General features: G+C 41.0%; 1 protein-coding gene across 1 annotated transcript in view; it reads right to left on the reverse strand.

Annotated features, from left to right (window-relative positions):
- Window positions 1-18,947, reverse strand: part of alk (ALK receptor tyrosine kinase) — a 247,122-nt gene that overhangs the window by 196,204 nt on the left and 31,971 nt on the right. Inside the window, exon 3 of the mRNA XM_038729365.1 lies at window positions 5,968-6,117. Within this exon, the coding sequence (XP_038585293.1) occupies window positions 5,968-6,117 (150 nt within the window). The remainder of the gene's footprint in view (window positions 1-5,967; window positions 6,118-18,947) is intronic.

The following is an 18,947-nucleotide window of genomic DNA, read 5'->3' on the forward strand; positions in this document are numbered from 1 at the left end:
CAAAAGGCCTCACTGAGGCACTGCAAAAGGGACTCTAAAGATTGTGCAGCTATGCTCAAGTGTCCACCAGCTGTAGCCTTCGCTTTGCCCCATGTTGCTGCTTACACTTTCACCTTAAAGAGCTGATAGAGTATATGTGACTCAGCCAAAAGAACTGTGCATCACATGATGAAAAATCATCTGCAAGTAATTGTGCTAGCCAAGATTGTTAAAAACAAACTTTTCTGAATGCCAGCCAGCTACACACAGTTGCTATTCTTTCCTTCAAGTGTGGGTGTTTATGGATGTGTAGGTACCACATCATCATGCTGCAGCCTTTGTTCTGCTCTCTGTGTTGGGGCTAAGCTCCTCCACACACAGTGGCGGCATTACACTAGTTGACAACAACTACGCTAAATTACTGTGAGTACATGCAATAAAACCTGCATGAGTAAAAAGCCAATACTTTATGAATGCGCCTGTTCAACATGCATAATGAGAAAGCATAAGCATGTAGAAAGCAATATTTTAATGTGCTCTGTCCGCAGGCTCTTATCCACTGCTGCTGTTTTACGCAAGCGTTGCACGCTAGCTTAGCTTATAGCAAATTGCTATAAACAATCTAAAACAAAAGCTTTCCTAACTGTTTAGCTTAGTTTGCCATGAATCTTAACATTTGGCAACTTCTTGTAAACCTAGCTGCTGGCTGAGACAAACCAGCCGCTTGTCTCTCTACCAGCGATACCTGCAGGCAGTGAATAACAGCAGCAGCAGGGAGAAGGACAGAGGACAGGAGGAAGAACTAATACTGACCGAGTTTTTCATTCTTCCTAATATTCAACAATGTTATTGCACATTGCATATTTTCAACATAGTGTGCAAGGCTCCTGGGTTTCATAGATTAATCCATTCACTGTGTGACTTTAACTGAACTTTTTCATTTTGAAACACAAGACATGATGTTTACCGCCGCACCCCTCTTTCGATCAGTTTCTGTTACTGCACTATCCCCAACTGGGCCACAAAACTCTAGCTCACCTTGTGATTTCTCTCTTTCCACTCTCACCGGCTCACCTCTCAGACCTGGGGATGGAGGTCTCCCCTGCCGTGAAGTCTTCTTGGGGCAAGCACGCCAAACTAATTTTCAACAGCAGGGATGTGAAAGCCTACCTAACCTGCAACCAAGCTTAGTTACATTGTGTTTTAACAAATTGTTAGCTTTTAAATACATGCCTGTCTATGTTGCACAGGAGTAAATAATTTTCCTGTCTTTGAGAGTGGTGCCAAAAGGTGTATTTAGTTTAATTTCTACCATGTAACATTACATTTTGATATTTCTGGTACAGTGTGAGAAACAAACAAAATTGAGTACTGCGTAGTACAAAATTGACAATAGACCTGCTGCACCTACATATGTGTGTGCTGAGACGTCAGTGGTCAACCATTGAAAGAGTTATCTATCTTTAGCAAATTTAGTACCTGAGGTTTGCAGATTGGATTTCAGTACTCACTACCATTCTGACTGCCCAGCTTTAGTGTATGAGAATGAGTAACAAAGGTAACGTTTTGAAAAACAATTGATACACGGATAACACTGCAATTTATGATGTATGCGAAGAGTAGGTGATTATATCTTTCTCTGTAAAATTACTAACAATTATTTAAACAAGAGGATACGTTCAATGATGTGAAAGAGACATAGAAAAATCATAGTTAGTTGAAAGCACATTAAAAAAGTAACTTTTTTATTCATTTTTGTATATTATTGTACTAGAGCAGAGCTTAGCCCAGTCTGGGATTAATGTCACTTTTCTTACATGCAATTCTAGTAAAAAATGTCCAATGCAAAACTACAGTGCTTGTGTTTATTTTTATGGTAGTTTAATATCTTGCACTAAACCACATATTTAAAATGTACAGTTTACCTTTAATGTGGGAATAATTATTTAAAACCATAGCACAGACAACTAGTCATGATTGTTTGACATGTACAGTTGAGTTATGACTCCTGTTCAGTCATAGTTCAAAGTCAAATTATTTAAATACTATAGTTTTCTGTTTTAGATGTCTGTGTTCACAGACGCATGTCCGTGCCAGATATATGGCTCCTTCAACGTCTGCCACAGTTGGTAAAAATACGGTTTTAAATGAAGACTGAGATCTATACTAACATTAAAACCACTGAACATTAGCTTCTGTAAGCCAAACCTCCCAATACATTTTGCCTTTTTATCCTAGATCATATATTGCTCAGCCCAGCTAAGAAAATCCAGATGACTCCCTGAGTTGGCAGAAGACAAACAGCCCAGGGGGCAACTCTATTACAAACAAACAAATCAACGGCTCCAGCAAACAGCGTCCTACAGGATATCTACTCCTGCCAGTCAGCTCTGAGCTCCTACTCATGCTTTTCTATTCTGTGTGTGAGAGCGAGAAATCAATGTGTAATCTTATTCACACTGTCTTTGGCAGGAGACATTGGGGGCAGACATGGAATTGAGATGACCCGCTCTGCGCGAAAGGGCACAGGAGAAGCCAAATACATTCAAATAATTTTCTATCTTTGCTTTGCTTCTTCCACAGCGTCTTAATTCAAAATCTCTCTAGATTGTCCTCGACAGAGGTGACTCGTTTTCAATCAACTCGATTAGTGTCACAGAAGACGCATTTGGCGCTGAGATCGTTTTTGCATGGTGTGATTGAGTGGATGTATATTGCTTGAGCTTTACCTCCTTCCACAATTGCTGCAGTGTGTCACCACCTGTTAGCCAGCCATTGTGGAAAAACACTTCACAGTGCCCTCTCACAACAGAAAGAGCTAATGTGTCAAACCAATCCACGTTTACTGCTATGATTTTTCTGGATCTAAATGTTAAGCATTGTCTTTTATGTTAATTGCCTTGCCAAGGGCCCCGATGCTTCATGCTGTTCTCATTATATACTTTACCCAGAGCACTAATGTGGCTAACCGCCTCCACATATGAGCCTTAGGGGACGAGCAGGGTGCACACTGTGTGCTGCAGTCACAAGCCAATGATGGCAAGGGACATCACTATAACGACTGACAATGTGTGCGTTAAAGCCACATTTTTTTTCACACATCACCTAATCACAGCCAAAGCGTAGTGGAATCTACAGAATAAGGAAACATTTTAGATTGCAGACAGCCACAGTGGGAATGGAACCTCGGCTCCTTAGTAGTATGGTATTACTTTATTCTTTACACTATAAAGGGCATTAATTATTTGTTAGTGGGCATCAATATATCCAGCATAGAGGTATCAATAAATAGCACTGATAAGCCTCTGTTTATGGTAGCTGGACTTGTGCTTGATCTAGTTAACCTCAATTATTAATCCGCTTGTGTCTGCACAACTTAAAGCTAACTACTAGCACCTCTGGATAAAAGAAACACTGTTTACAAGCTTCAAAGTTGAACATCTTAGAGCGGATGACTTAGATACTGTTGAAAACAGCTCTAGCAATTCCACAGATCACAGCCATTAAGTATTCATCCCTTATTTCCATCCATTTTAAAATGCAAGTGCCAGTGAAATGTGTGGAGACAGCAGCTAGCCCAGCTCAATTATTCAAAACACGCCAAATGTATTGTGGCTAACTGAGGGCTTGAACATGATTATGCACATATATTTCCTTTGTACTCTGCATCGCCTACCTTCAGTCACGATCAGATTTGGGGTTTTTCTGCATATTTATATGAATGACTTTAACTATGGCTGTTACATGGTCAGGGATAATGTCCCCTTTAATTTCATGTACAGATAATCTCTTTAATGTGTGTGCATATGTGCATATATACATTTTTAATTGAATCCCTCCGATCTTGGGGATTTAGTATCTATAAAATTAACTCAATAATAATCACTTTAGGTGGGAAGAGAAACACGTTTTGTTAATAATTTTGTATGGTCAAGGTATTTTAATTGGGAAGTAATCCTGATTGCTGGAATGGGAAAATATTGTGTGTCCTTATTATCAAGAGTTAATAGATCCATATCCTAAGAATGTATGCAAATCTAATCATACATTAAAGATTATTTTCAAGACTAAAAGACGATGTGAAAATATTTGTACACCAATCAAGGCTGCTAGGCATGGAACTGCTGCTCTTACCTCCATTTCTTGAATCATATCAATCATACTGGTGACACCTCAGCCACTGAGCTGAGCCAACACACACCCCTACACAACCCTATACACACACACACATACACACACTCTCTCTCTCTCTGCCTTCAATTACAACTAAAGTAGATATACAGAACAGACATAAAATATTTCTCCAGTCCACTCACACTTACTGCTTTCTCTTACCAGTCAATATATTTCAGTTTTCCAATTTCATCCAGCACTCCACCCATCTGGTCTCAGACTTGTGGCTCATGATAGGAAAAAAAAAACATTTAAGGAAATAAATAGACCCCTCTGCCTCCATTTCACCATCACCTCAGGAGATAAGATGACAGAAACAGTTTTCTCATCTTCCAAGTCATGAAAATGAATGATGCTAGAGGATATGGAAGATTTGAAGGCAGGGGCCTACAAGATGTCGCAGACTACTGGCTCAGTAAACGATATTCTGCTCTTTACCTGAGAAAACTTATGAAAGTATCTAATAGCACAGGTGCCATACTGCTTCATTCTTTTGGTATTCAAATTTGAGGTTGTCTTAAAGTCATCAAAGTGAGATTGTTTTGGTGACATCAAAGCAACTTTTTTCCTTATGTACTGGGCATTACATTGCTTCAAACAGCTTAACGTTAACTTGGCTAAGCACTGGACTTTTTAGCTTTTGTATTGTGGTGTCAAACACAGCTTATATAGGACATGTTTAGGTATCTGCCAAATACCATATAAGGGTCAGAGTCTGCAAAATAGATCTCCAACCCATAGAAGGGTACAGTACTACTCTGAGGTAACAAAACAAGGGGTCAGAGGTCAAATTCTATAGAAGGGTTCAGTCCCTACATAACCACCAATCATTACTCCCCCTTAAGAGGTCACTGACCCTCTGTCCTGCTGCTACAGTGCTATTTTAAACTGTAATGGTCAAATGCACATATGTTATACACCACAGTATCCATCCATACATCCATCCATCCTCAACCACTTATCCAGCGTACAGGGTCGCGGGGGGCTGGAGACAATCCCAGCTGTCATCGGGCGAAAGGCGGGGTACATCCTGGACAAGTCGCCAGTCGATCGCAGGTAGCTTTTGTAAATGTACATTATTGTCTTTTTCACTGAAGTTTCATTGTTAACGTGAGATTATTAACAATAGTTCTCAGCCACCGCTAAATTGTTATTGAAATGTTATGCTTCACACAGACACACAGTCTTTGCATGCCAACTAACTACTTTTAACTTGGCTATAACGTTTTACACATAAACATAAATCTACTTCTGGTCTGGCCTTTACACAACCACACACACACACACACACACACACACACACACACACACACACACACACACACAGAGAACCCCTTGTTCACCTTCCTTTGGCTGAAAATCCTTCAACCAGCTATGTATTAATGGTAATTTTGTTATAGTTACTAATTCCATTATTAATCTGAATGCCAAATTAATTGTTATGTAAATTTAATGAGACTGAATTAGGCAATTGGCTATCAATTTTCTCTTATTTAAGAGCTGTGCCAGGCAAGAATATAACTTTAAGTTATAACTTTAACTTATATTCTTATTATAAATCATTAAATAATAGTTATAATAGTTTTTATTACATTATTTAATAAAAAATTTACCCCTAATCCCCAACAGTAGCATACATCAAACAGAGTGGTACCCCATACTGCACAGCACCTAAAAAGCTTGCCATGGCAAAACTGGAAAAAGCAATGATAAAGTTCAACATGGCCAGAGAAGTATAAGAGGTGGTAAATTGAGAAAGTATATTGAAGAATGAAATTCCCGTGCAACGGGGGAATGTGATACCTTCGTTCTTACCTTCCTCCCACCCCTGGGGACTTCCTGACTTCTTTGCTTTCTCGTTTCTTTCCTCCAGCAGGTCACCGGCAGCCACAATGCTCCATGTGAACTCTGGGATACCCTCCAGGTGCTGGTCACAAGTTCTGCTATTGCCAGGACATCTGTGATCTGTGGAGGCATTTATTTAATAAAAAATTAATGAGCATCAACAGAGAAACTCTGAAAACAAGCTTTGAAATATATTTCAACAAGGGCTATCATATTGCAATTACTTAACATTTGAACTAAAGTGAATCTTGAAGCCCACTTTACTACACTCTTATTAATCCAAACCCACTTGGAAATATAAAACACAGCACAAGCATTTTAAAACACCTTGTTAAGTCTGATAAGCAGAATCGATTATTAATCATATTAATTATATGTACCACAAGAGGAAAAGAGGTGTTTAAATACACATAATGTTGCCTCAGCACTATTTTTCGTCTGTCTTGATTGGAAATCCACAGTTTCAACAAATGATGTACTGCTTCTTTAATAGTTTAAACAGACTCATTGGCTTCCAAACTGTTACAAAATCTAATAGGCTACTGCTAAGTAAGCTTAATTCCAGATTTGACTTAAACCTTTAAGGACTAGACAGAGAAGATGACAACAGGGCTCAGGGAGGAAGAACCTTGTCAGCTGGATATTTTGTATTTTCACATTTAATGGCCTCATACTTTTGGTTTGCACAACATTGTGTCAGCCCACGAACCAAGAAATAACAGCTTTAATAGCAGGACAACTCTTGGTGCATAGTGCACACTTTTACTCTGGGAGGAGTGGAGGGGGCTTACACAAATGTAGAGTTCATGTGAAAATTGCTGCTGTCAAAAACAGGGCTGGGTGCAATAGCAGTTGAGGTATTACTGCTGTAATACCCTCCCTAAAACTTTGCTCAGAGAAAAAAAATTAAGGGTCAGCCCTCCTACCACTCATCCCCTCTCTCTGTCTATATCTTTGCCTCCATCTGTCCTTCCCTCCCTGTGGACAGACCTCATGTAGACTCATCCCTGTGGCTTGCTAAATTGTTGTTTGAGGGGGCTTGGTCACTTTCAAATGACTTCTCACTCTAGGCTCTGTAGGAGTGAACCAGAGTGTTGTATAATCATCTTTCTATGTACCAGTTTCTTCCACAGTTTTTACTCGATCAGAGTCATCAGAGCTACATCGGTCAGTATACATGAATGATATTTTTATCACATTAAAGCTATGAACACTACCATGCAAACACATTTCTTTTCTGATTATACTAAAAGATCACCACAAGTAAACACTTCTGCGTGGTTTATTTGTGCATGTGAACATAGTGTGGTTTAATTCAGCAATTCTATGCACCAGGAAGGTCACATAGCAGTATAACACATACAATTAATCATGTTATAGCTCATAAATAAAACATCGATGCAAAAAACAATAAACCTGACCAGTTCCCCTTTCAATTTTAGATTAATTATCTGGACTACATTAAAATTGCAATTCAAAGATCTCACGTAGAATTAAGACTATATTAACATATAGTAAACCAGGCCAGGGCAGGTTAACTTGGTAAAAAAATGTCCACGAAGAACAGCTAAAAAACCATGAAACATACTGAACCTATGGTATTTAAAATAAAATAAGGAACTGTTTTTAGGGCTGCAATTCTATCTTAAGTGCACAAGTTGAACAGGCCGATGTTATCAGATCAATATAGTAGCTTTTACCACTACATTGTTCACATACGCAGTGTGACAGCTATAGTCTAGGTAAACACCACAACTGGGAAAACTGACCTTTTCAGCATTTTTGGGATAGTCACACTGTGCTCCTATATGGTCCCTGTCTCTAAGAAATAAGAAGCCATTTCACATATTGATTTTAGAGCAAACGCACTCACTTCTCTTTGTAAAAGTTTTGTTTTGAAATTTTAGTAAAACCTGTTAAACCCTGAAACCACACGTTTGCCTGCAAAGCCTGTTAGTGGTAACAGTGCTGTTGCTCTTCTTTGGATGAAATGCTTTCTAATAGGCCACAGAGAACATGTACCAGTGTCACACATGGCTGCTGCATTTGATCCCATGTTTGAGTATCAGTATATACTATTAAATGAATGCTAAAATAACTCTTCTCAAGTCTGCAGAAGATGGATGAGTTTGGGATGGCATTCGGTATTAGAAACCTTAAATTTCTTAAGCCAGCCTGTCACAGTCAGTGGACAGCATGTTAAAAGTACTGAAAAGTGTATTTGGAAACAACGCTGAATAGCTTCTCCAAAAAATGATTTTATGTCAGTTCTATTTAGTATTATGGCTGTAAATACACTGGCAAGGAAAATCTGTATACCTACACCAGAAAGTGAACTCAAACTAAAGTTAAGATGACCTATAGTAAATCTTTATGGTCCTATTGCAGTCTGTACTCACCTACTGTAGGTCCTACACATATCTTTGTTGAGTGCAGTGTGGTGGTATAACATGTAGTTATTTAAGCAACTTTCATTAATGTCTTGATTGTTTTTTGTGGATGTGACAAACCAATTTTGTAGTAAAGTTCCTGTGAAATATTCTATTATAATCTATTATTATGTAATCTACTATTATGCAATGAATTATCATATAATCTACTATTATGTTCAGCATCCCCACTGCATTACCATGTAGCCCTCTCTCCATTAACAGAGACCCCCTTAATCTCCTTAAATATTTAAGTCTACAGTATTTAACTTACTATGAGACTTAGGACGCAGATTGAACAAACTATCAGTCAACTGAGATGTTGGACTGAATGCTTAAAAAGGAGCCTTATCTAATGAGGTGGCATCAAGGCTGCATTAGGGTGCCTTTAAAAGGCATGGCTGTCCACTTGAGGAGGCAGCTGCCTTCAAACGAATCATAGCAGCAGTTGTTTCTAACCACTTAGTGCCAGCAAGTGTAATGGTTTTCATGCTTAGAACGTCATTGGCAAAAAAAAAACATTGATAGCAATAGCTTATCGCCACTGGAGACTTTGAGGGCTGATGGAATGTGCAGACATTGAGAAGTTCACGGTTGCAGTGAAAGCTCATTTCCTTTCCATCTATGTTGCATGGGTGGAATGATGCAGTGTGTTCAGCTGACCATAAGCGGAGGCTTTCAAGTTGTACAGAGCTGGGACCAGCACAGTTGGTCTGACTCAAGGATGCAAACAAACACATTAACTTTCACGTTTGCATTAATTGCCCCTTTCACTAACTACCGATATTCATACAGCTTTTAACAACCTTTTGTAGCATATGGGTAATTTCTTTCAATAAGTTATGTCTTGTTGGCTGTTTTGTAACCTGTATCACAAATAGTACATTGTGGGCTTACATTTTGCAAGTGGGCTTGAAATCAAATGTGTATGTGTCCCTGCACACATATTGCTATGTTTGAGAATATTTTCAAAAACTGGTTCCATACATACATTTGCATCCTTTACACACTCAGGGAAACTAACATAGACATAAGTTTCAGAGCTGTCTCCTCACATTTTTCCACCCTCAGATATCATACCAATATTCATGCATGCAGAAACGCACTTGGCCCACTGACGAGCTAAGCACTGTGTGCTGCCAAATGGGAATGAGAGATATGATTCAACCGTGGTGAGCAAGATGTGGATCTGTCATCCAGTTTCGCCCACCTTCTGCATGTGCAAAGTGACTAAGAACTGATGACTTTCCAAATGACCAGGGACAAAGCTTTTAAGGCCCATTCATTCACAATTACATGTATGATTTTTTCCAAAATCATAATATGCTTTGAATATGTAATCATATCATTTTTTGAACATTACTAAGCATGGGTTCATTTACCTTTTGATTACACGATTGCACATTAAAAAAACAAAAAGGTATCCTTGGTTGCCCCCTAATGTTTTTGCAGAGCACTGTTAATTAGGAACAGGTCATGACAAACATTCTCACTGTTAAAAAGTTTTTTGATATTGAGTAATTACTGAAAACACTGCTTGAAAATGAATCAGGTCCTCACTGTGAAACTGTAATATCTCAGAGAAAAAAAAAATATAGGTGTTTTTTCTACATTATAAAACCTTAAAGGTTTAGTGTGTAATATTTCTGAGGATTCATTGACAGAAATGCAATATAATATCTATAACTATGTTTTCAGTAGTGTATAAAGACCTTACATAATGAACCATTATGTTTTTATTACCTTAGAATGAACCATATATCTACATAACTGCAGGCACCCCCTTCTATGGAGGTCGCTGTATTTTGTTGTCATGTCTCTACAATAGCCAATAATGGACAAACAGCGCTACAGAGTGTGTTTCGTCATCATGGCGTTCTTCTTCTCCTTCTCCTTATAATTGACCCTTCGCTAAGCCCCGCCCCCTTAGTTACTGTTGCTAAGTCCGACAAACTATCAGCGCCGTCACTTTCTATTACTGCACTCCCTGGAGAAATATTGTCAAATTTGTTGGAAAAAGCGATCTCAGAAAGAAACACACAGTTTTGCAGTTGCATCATACGTTTAAAGGTTGTATTCAGGCTGTCAAATTGACTCAAACGTGAAAAAAATTTAAGCTAGAAGCTAAAGCCTACCGGTCACACAGTGCAAGTGAACCACCGCATCCCCCGATGATTGAGACAAAAGACAACGATATGAACGATCAACACTCTTCCTGTAAATCTGGGTAGGCCTCTATTCATTATTACAATTAGAACAGCAGGACTTTGTTACGTTACATTCAGTAGGAAGTTAGCTAGCATTAGCTAACTAACATTACATTAGGAACGATCCACGGCCGACATTATTCTGGATTTATTTTAGGTTTTGGAAAGAGAATAAATCGTACTTCTCCTTTCAACCTCTCTGGGTAGCGACTGTAACTATTACAAGTGCCCCAGGAACAGCGTTTGACCATATCTTAGAAAAATATAGCCAAAAAAAGCTAGAAAACAAATCCTTTTGCATTAGAGTCAATGGAGCGCAGCCATGAAAGTGTTGGACCTCAGTTAGAGAGAGTCCTATACATGCTATACATGTGATTGGCCAGCTGTGTATTTGGGACATGGAATTTCAGCATGAAAGCACCAGCCAGCTAAACCTTTACTGCTCTGGTAGAAAAAAATATGTTGTTGGATTAATTTCATGTAGTTATTCTTCAGCACTGTGCTTTCGCTTGTGGTGTAAAATATGTAGTTACTCTCTCTCCAGCCCTGTTTTGGCTTTGTCAGTTACCTTTGTGAGACAATAAGCTGATCACTAATTGGCAATAAAAGGTAGTTTCCAGCATGAAAGCTCAGATCAGCCAGCTAAACTTTTACTGCTCTGGTAGAAAAAATATGTTGTTGGATTGTAATTTAATTTAGTTATTCTACAGCGCTCTGTTATGGCTTTTGCTATGTGTGAAATGTGCTGTTACCTTCCTGAGACAAACCGCTGATGAATATTATTGGTAATAAAACGGTAACAGCAGGGAAGCTCAGATCAGCAGCTAAACTTCTGTTGAATACTGCCCTGGTGGAAAACATTTATTTTACTGCTTAGTGACACATAATATGACCGTGTGCCTATCAAGTGACCAATAATAAATACTTTCAGAATTTGCATTTAAAAAAAATGTTTTCTGATAGTGCCTCGCCACTGTGCACACAATTGTGTAATTTGTACTTTCACATGTGAAATGCTCATTAAAAACGTTGCACCGTTTTACCACAAGCTGAAATTATGTCAGCGCTACTTTGTGTTTCTGTTGTATTTTGAAAAAAAAACAAAAGAAAAACACATATTGGTAAGATTTGCAAATTGCTCATCTAATTAATTAAGCAAAGCCAGAGGAGCCTTGATCTTCACCTGACAATGCCTTTGTAAACTTCATGTATTATGTGGTTTATAATGGACTGTGGTACAGAAACAGTGAGGCTTACATTTTCTTGTTATCTGTCAGTGGCCATACTTGATGCACTAGATGTGACAGAGATGTGAAATGTCATTTACTTTGGTATGTTAGTCCACAGAGGACATCTTCTGTCCCGTCTCAGGCACCGTAGCTATACAACTCGCTTGGATAGGGGAACTCTCACCACTAGATGTCACTAAAACTTACACACTGAACCTTTAAAAGCATCAAGAATACACACACACACACACACACACACACACACTCCCCCTCTCACCCCTTGCTGGGTGGTATGTGTCATCCTCAAGCTTGGGTCCTCTACCAGAGGCCTGGGAGTTTGAGGGTTCTGCACAGTATCTTAGCTGTTCCTAGGAATGTACTCTTCTGGACAGAGACCTCTGATGTTTTACCTGGAATCTGCTGTAGCTACACTCCCTGTTTGGCAGTCACGGCCCCCAGTGGTCCAATTACCACTGGCACCACTGTTGCTGTTAACTCTCCACATGTTATCTAGCTCCTCTTTCAGCCCTTGTTATTTCTCAAGCTTCTCATGTTCCTTCTTCTTGATGTTGCTGTCGCTTGGGATTGCCACATCTATCACTGCAGCCTTCTTCTGCTGTTTGTCGATCAACACGATGTCTGGTTGGTTAGCCATCACCAGTTTGTCAGTGTAGACCTTGAAGTCCCACAGGATCTTAGCTCGGTCATTCTCAACTACCTTAGGAGGTGTCTTCCATTTTGACCTTGGGACTTCCAGCTCATACTCATGGCAGATGTTCCTGTACACTATGGCAGCTCCCTGGTTATGGCGTTCCACGTATGCACTTCCTGGCTGCATCTTACACCCTGCTGTTATGTGCTGTACTGTCTCAGGGGCATCCTTGCACAGTCTGCACCTGGGGTCCTGCCTGGTGTGGTAGACCCAAGCCTCTATTGATCTTGTACTGAGTGCCTGTTCTTGTGCCGCCATACATACGTTGTAATGTGACTGTTTAATTTACCAGTTATTTTAATTTTATTTGGTTGATTATGTTTGTCCTATTTATTCTTTTAAAGGTCCCATATTATACAAAACCCACCATTTCATGTATTTCAACCTAAGTGTGTGTCCCCAGTGTGTCTAAAGACCCCCAAACTATGAGAAAAAAAAATCTTTTTGTCCTGCTCAGTCTTTCAGTAAATGTGCAAATGACGTCACAGAGTGATCTGTGTAGCAGCGGTCATTCCATCAAACTAGAGCTGGAGGTTGTTCAGTATGTCTTGCAGAAAGTGCTTTTACGGTTATGAAGTAAAGGTCATTTTTTTCTGGCTTTCTTTCTGATGTCCTCCAACTGCTTTGCCTCACCTCTATGCAATTTATGGTTTTGTTTTCCTGCTGGACAGAGAGCTTGTTGGACAAAATCAGCTAATAGGGCTGCTAGCTGCACAGCTAACTGAGCTAAAAAGTTAGCGACAGCTACAAGTAAACAATAGAGTGCTCATACAGAGGGTGAATAGAGATACTGAAGCAATGGACAGTATGAGAAAAACAATGCGCCTTTAAAACTAGGGATGGGCACACGTTAATGCATGTTATGACCGGGCTCAAAAGGCCACAACAAAAGGGAGACACACCATGGTAAACGGTTAACATGTGTTTATTTAACGGAAATAAGCCGAAGCAATAGTTATTTCGAATTAACATAATTAAAGTATGAGGGATGTAGTCTGTGGTTTCAGTAGTGTCTGTGCAGGATGATGGTCGCATGAATGTATGTGTGAAGGTGTTGTAATATGCAAAAAACAAGATAAATACCACTAAGCAATAGTCCAACCAAAGAAAACCAAACTAAAGGGGAAACCAGGGAGGTCTGACCTGGCCTCGACAGCAGCTACCTCGACAGCAGCTACCTGCAGAATGAGAGAGCAAGGTTACAAATAGCCTACACTCAAGACACAGGGCCCAGGTGTTTTCAGTTATCACAATCAGCTCTTGAGCCACAAGAGAGAGAGAGACCACACCCACTCATGACCCCACAGGGCATCCCCCCCCCCCCCCAAAACAGGGGACCCAACAAGGGGAACCCCGAACCCACTATAACCTACTGGACCACAACAAAATGCATCCCTCTGGCTGCATACTTGGAAGCCAGTGGCAACGACGAACTACAACATCAATCATACTGTCAACAACTAATCTTGCTTCAAAGGAACAAAATTTGAAATTACAGAATCATTCCATGACTAGCACCCACCTTCAGAGAGACAGAATTGAACACTCCACCCAGGTCACAACCATTGTGTGGTTTAAGCAAATTAACATGACACAACTGAGTAGGTGTCCTCCGATTAGGAATAGAAACTAAGTAGTTTTGATCTGAAACGTCTCTCAATAGTGTATGGGCCAGCAAACCTTGCCTGAAATGGTGAAACCTGAAGTGGTACTAAAGCAAACACCTGGTCCCCTGGGCTAAACCCACAGCGCACTGCTCTAGGACCATACAGTCCGTTCACCTTAGTTTGAGCACCAGCCAAATTTTTCCTTGACATTTCCTCAGCTACATAAAGATGGCGACGAAAACCATTCACATAGTCTACTAAGTTTTTAGGTGGCTCCTTCTCAACAAACCCATCCTAAAGGGCAGATAAGGGACCCCACACTGAATGCCCAAACTCCAAATCGTCAGGGTTGAAACACGTATACTCCTGCACCACCTCTAGCTGCCAGCAAGAGCCAGGGTAGTCCCTCCTCCCAGTCCTTCCCCTTCTCCATACCATATGCATGCAGCATAAACTTCAAAGTTTGATGGAATCGTTCAACTGTCCCCTGGTTCTGTGCATGGTACGTTGCTTTACGGTTATACTTAACCCCCAACTGCTGCTGGATCTGTTTGAACATATGGGAAGTCAAGTTAGAACACTGGCCAGTCAGAATTACATGTGGGGTCCCAAATATAGAGATAAACTGAGTTAAAGCCCTGACTACTTGCTTCACTGAAATAGAACATAGGGGAAATGCAACAAGATAACCTGTACCTTGACACGTTATAGTTAACATGAAGGCACCACCGGACTTGGACGGAGGCAAAGGCCCCACACAATCTATGATTACCTGATGAAATGGTTGGCTAATGGCTGGGACTGGACTCAGTAGGCGTGATCACCTGATTGAGTTTGCCATTAAGTTGACATATGTGGTACGATTCAACATACCTCGCAACATCACGTTTCAGACAACGCCAAAAGAAATCACGTAAGACTCGATCATACGTTTTCCTTATACCCAAATGTCCACAACTCTCGTGTGCATTTTTCAATATAATCTCACGATAACCACTTGGCACCACAACCTGAAAAATTGTCTCAGAGTCACCAAAAGAGGGCAAAAGAGATGAATCGGCCCTCTGGCTATTCCCCCAATCCTCCCTTGAAACAGAAGGAGGAAATTCAGGTAATGGAACCAGTAAACCACTTTCATCTCGCACCCCACACTCTACTGGCTGAGAAACAACTACAGGTGATGGCACGTTTGCCCACACAACACCGCCAGCTAGGTCGTTGCCCAAAATCATTTGTACATCATCAATTGGCAACGCGGGACACACCCCGACAGCCACAACTCCTTGCACCAGATTACAGTATCAAACCCATTTCCAACCTGGTCATCAGGATCCCCTGTCTCCGTCTCTGGGGAAAAAGGCAGCGCCGACTCAACAATAAAGGAATATTTAGCTGCTATATCACGCAACACCTTAATTGGAACACGCCTTTCATTGCAGACTAATGACAATATAGCATCAGTGATGAAAGGTTCAAACCCCGAACCGATAGTTGAGGTAACACAAGCTCTCTTGTATGGTGCAACACCTCGGCATACACTCAGGTTGCCAACTGACAGTGTACTCATGGCAACAGTAGAACACCAAATTACTGGAGCATGAAAGGACAAATTATGTTGATTTTAACAAGGGGCACTGATCCTTCCAATGACCTTCCCCGTAGCAGTAGTTACACAACCCAGCTCGCCCAGCCCCTGCAGGCTCATGGGAGGGAGCTGATTTTACAATACTTACACCGCTGTAAGAATTAACAGGGTAGTTGGCACCTTTCCACCCCACTCCAGAACACGCATTCCCAATATTCCCCTTATGCGTCAGCACAAAATCATCAGCCAATTCAGCTGCTTTAACTGCTGTGGAGGGTCTCTGCTCACTTATGTATAGGGCAATCCGTTGTGGGAGAGTATTTTTAAACTGCTCTAATATAATCAGTTCACAAAGATCATCAACATTAAGAACTTTCTCTGCTGTGCACCAACGCTGAAAATGAGAAGTTAAATCACGGACAAATTCCGCGTTTGTCTGTTCCGCACCCTTGACCCAGTTTCGGAACTTTTGCCGATATGCCTCGGGCACCAACTCATATGACTTCAATACCACAGATTTTTACCCTTTCATAGTCCAAATTAACCTCACAGCAAATGGCTGAATAAGCCTCCTGCGCCCTCCCAGTGAGGACACACTGAAGCAAAAGCACCTTGTCTGAGTCCGCCCAGCACCTTGCCTCCGCCACGCGTTCAAACAAAATAAAAAATGTATCAGGGTCATGCTCATTAAATTTTGGCACCAGATGCAAATCCAAAATAATATCGACACTACCTGACCTAGAGCTAACAGGATCAAAATCCCGAGAAGAAAGCCTGCCTTCCCTAATCAGTAGTAATTTGGACTGTTCTAACTCCAATCTCACCACACACGACCTGAGAGAGACCACACCCACTCATGACCCCACAGGGCATCACACGCATTACTTAATTGACAATTATTTTATCGCACATTAACACAGTTTTTGTTACTATTTTGAAAGTCAGTTGCTCACTGGCTCTGAATACACATACAGTCACACCATGGGTCGCAGGATATTGATCAGCCTGCAAATCACCCACCCAAACAAGCAGCTTAGACAGGCTTCGGCAGACTACGTTGGATGAAGCGTGTGGGAGAAGTAGATAAACAAAAGACAAGCGATCAAATGCCATTGTGAAGTGGATAGCAACACACTGCACGCTGATTAGTATTGGGGAAGATGTCGGTCTTAGGAATGTTCTTAAAATCATAACGTAGTGGTTTGGCCTCGTGGGGCCGCTCTGCGCTCCGGTGATCAGACAGGGAGACAATTGCAAGTAAAGGCAGGAGCTCTATGGAGAGTAACCATGGCAACAGCTTCTGTGTGCTACACAGCTGTAGCCTATTGAACTTAAGTTAAAACTATAGGCTACATGACTTTACCTGATAGGCCTTCATCTAGTTTTGCGGCGATGCTCTGCCATGTGATTTCCCTTCTGTTGAGGTCCTATTTACTAAACAGTAAAATTCTGGAAACTCAGAGTTATTCAGAAGGTGCCTGTTACGATGTTATGATCGTGGCTCTGGACTCTGATGGTAACTTGTTTTAACAAGTTACAACCAGTATCTTCAACCAAGTCCAGTTGCCCTTGACTTTAACATTCGTTGGATAACTATGACCTGGATGACTGGATGAATGGAATACTGCTGGTAAAAGCACCTTATTTGTGTTTGCAAACCACATTATTGCACTTTTGTGTACATAGAACAGTATAGTACATTTAAATTAAAAGTGGACAATACACTACTTTAGAATTCATTATTAAATTTTGTGCATAACAATGCGATTAATTGCATAACTAGTCCAGCACTATTTAAAACATGTACTGTAAATAGTTTCTAATAAAAACCCAAAATGAAAGTATGAGACTGAAAATGAGCATAATATGGGAGCTTTTATTGTAAAGTTTTTTTCAGCAGATTAGACGCTTCATAGTAGGCAGAACCACTTTCTGCAAGTTATATTCTGATAAAATGCGTTACAGCATGTTTACGCACATCTTACACTTTTGAGTCCGAACAAGTTGGAATCAGAATGATTTTAAATCGGGTTGAAGAAATATTGTCCCTGTAACTGCAGCTACTATCCTCATGTTAAAATGACACATTGTCACTTTGTCTGACAGCAGAATCCTCCTCTGACATTCATTTTAGCAGTGCCACTTATGTGAAAAACATGAATTTACCTCAATCAGGAGGACCTCAAACACCTCCAAACCCACTACTCCCCCCTCCTCCTCCTCGCTGTCCCCCGCCCTCCTCCTGGGAGACCACTACTCCCCCCTCCTCCGTCTCTCAGGTTAAAAGCTCTCTCCAGTCTGACGACCCCTCCTCTCCCCCTCCCCCACATGTGACCTCTGTGTGCCTCACTGCTGACCAGGTGAGAAGAATCCACTCTAACAAGGCTGCAGGTCCTGATGTGTGTCCGTCCCTGGGTGCTCAAAGCCTGTGCCCTCCAGCTATGTGGAGTCCTTGACCATGTCTTCAACCTGAGCCTGAATCTCCACAGGGTCCCTGTGCTGTGGAAGACATCTTGCCTCGTTCCAGTACCAAAGACGCCACGTTCCAGTGACTCCAAGGACTGCAGACCTGTGGCACTGACCTCGCACTGGTTCTGGATCAGCTGCGGCCCTCTCCTGGACCCACTCCAGTTCGATTACCAGTGTAACCCAGGTTAAAATTCCATGTTCCTGATAGAGTGCAGCTCCTAGTCCTGTCGTACTGGCGTCTGTATGCAGTATTTACGGTTGGGATGGATCTGCAAACACAAGGACTGGAGCTGTGGTTAGTTTCTCAATCAATGTGGTGAAAGCAACTTGGCAACTGGGACTCCAACATTCTCCAAAAGGCTGATTTGGACTTTGGAGTTGAGCGTTGGATGGCTTGGTTCTGGACTTTTGTGCAGGCAAATACCCACGGGTGAGGTCGTTCAGAGGTTTGGCAATGGTGGAATAGTCTCTGATGAAATGGCGGTAATAACCCGAAAATCCCAGAAAAGAGCATAGTTCCTTTAGGTTGGTGGGAATTGGCCAGGATTTGATGGCGTTTATCTTTTCTGGATCCGTTTCTACTCCTTTCTCTGACACAATGTGACCCAAGTAGTGGACGGATGTTTGGAAAAACTTTGTAAATTGGAAAAATTGTAATCCGTATTCTCTCAACCGGTTCAGCACTCGCATCAATCTCCTCTCATGTTCTTCA

This window comes from Micropterus salmoides, unplaced genomic scaffold (assembly GCF_014851395.1).
Source record: "Micropterus salmoides isolate LMB-PRFRI ecotype aquatic unplaced genomic scaffold, ASM1485139v1 Ms_hic_scaffold_19, whole genome shotgun sequence".
Taxonomy (NCBI): Eukaryota; Metazoa; Chordata; class Actinopteri; order Centrarchiformes; family Centrarchidae; genus Micropterus; species Micropterus salmoides.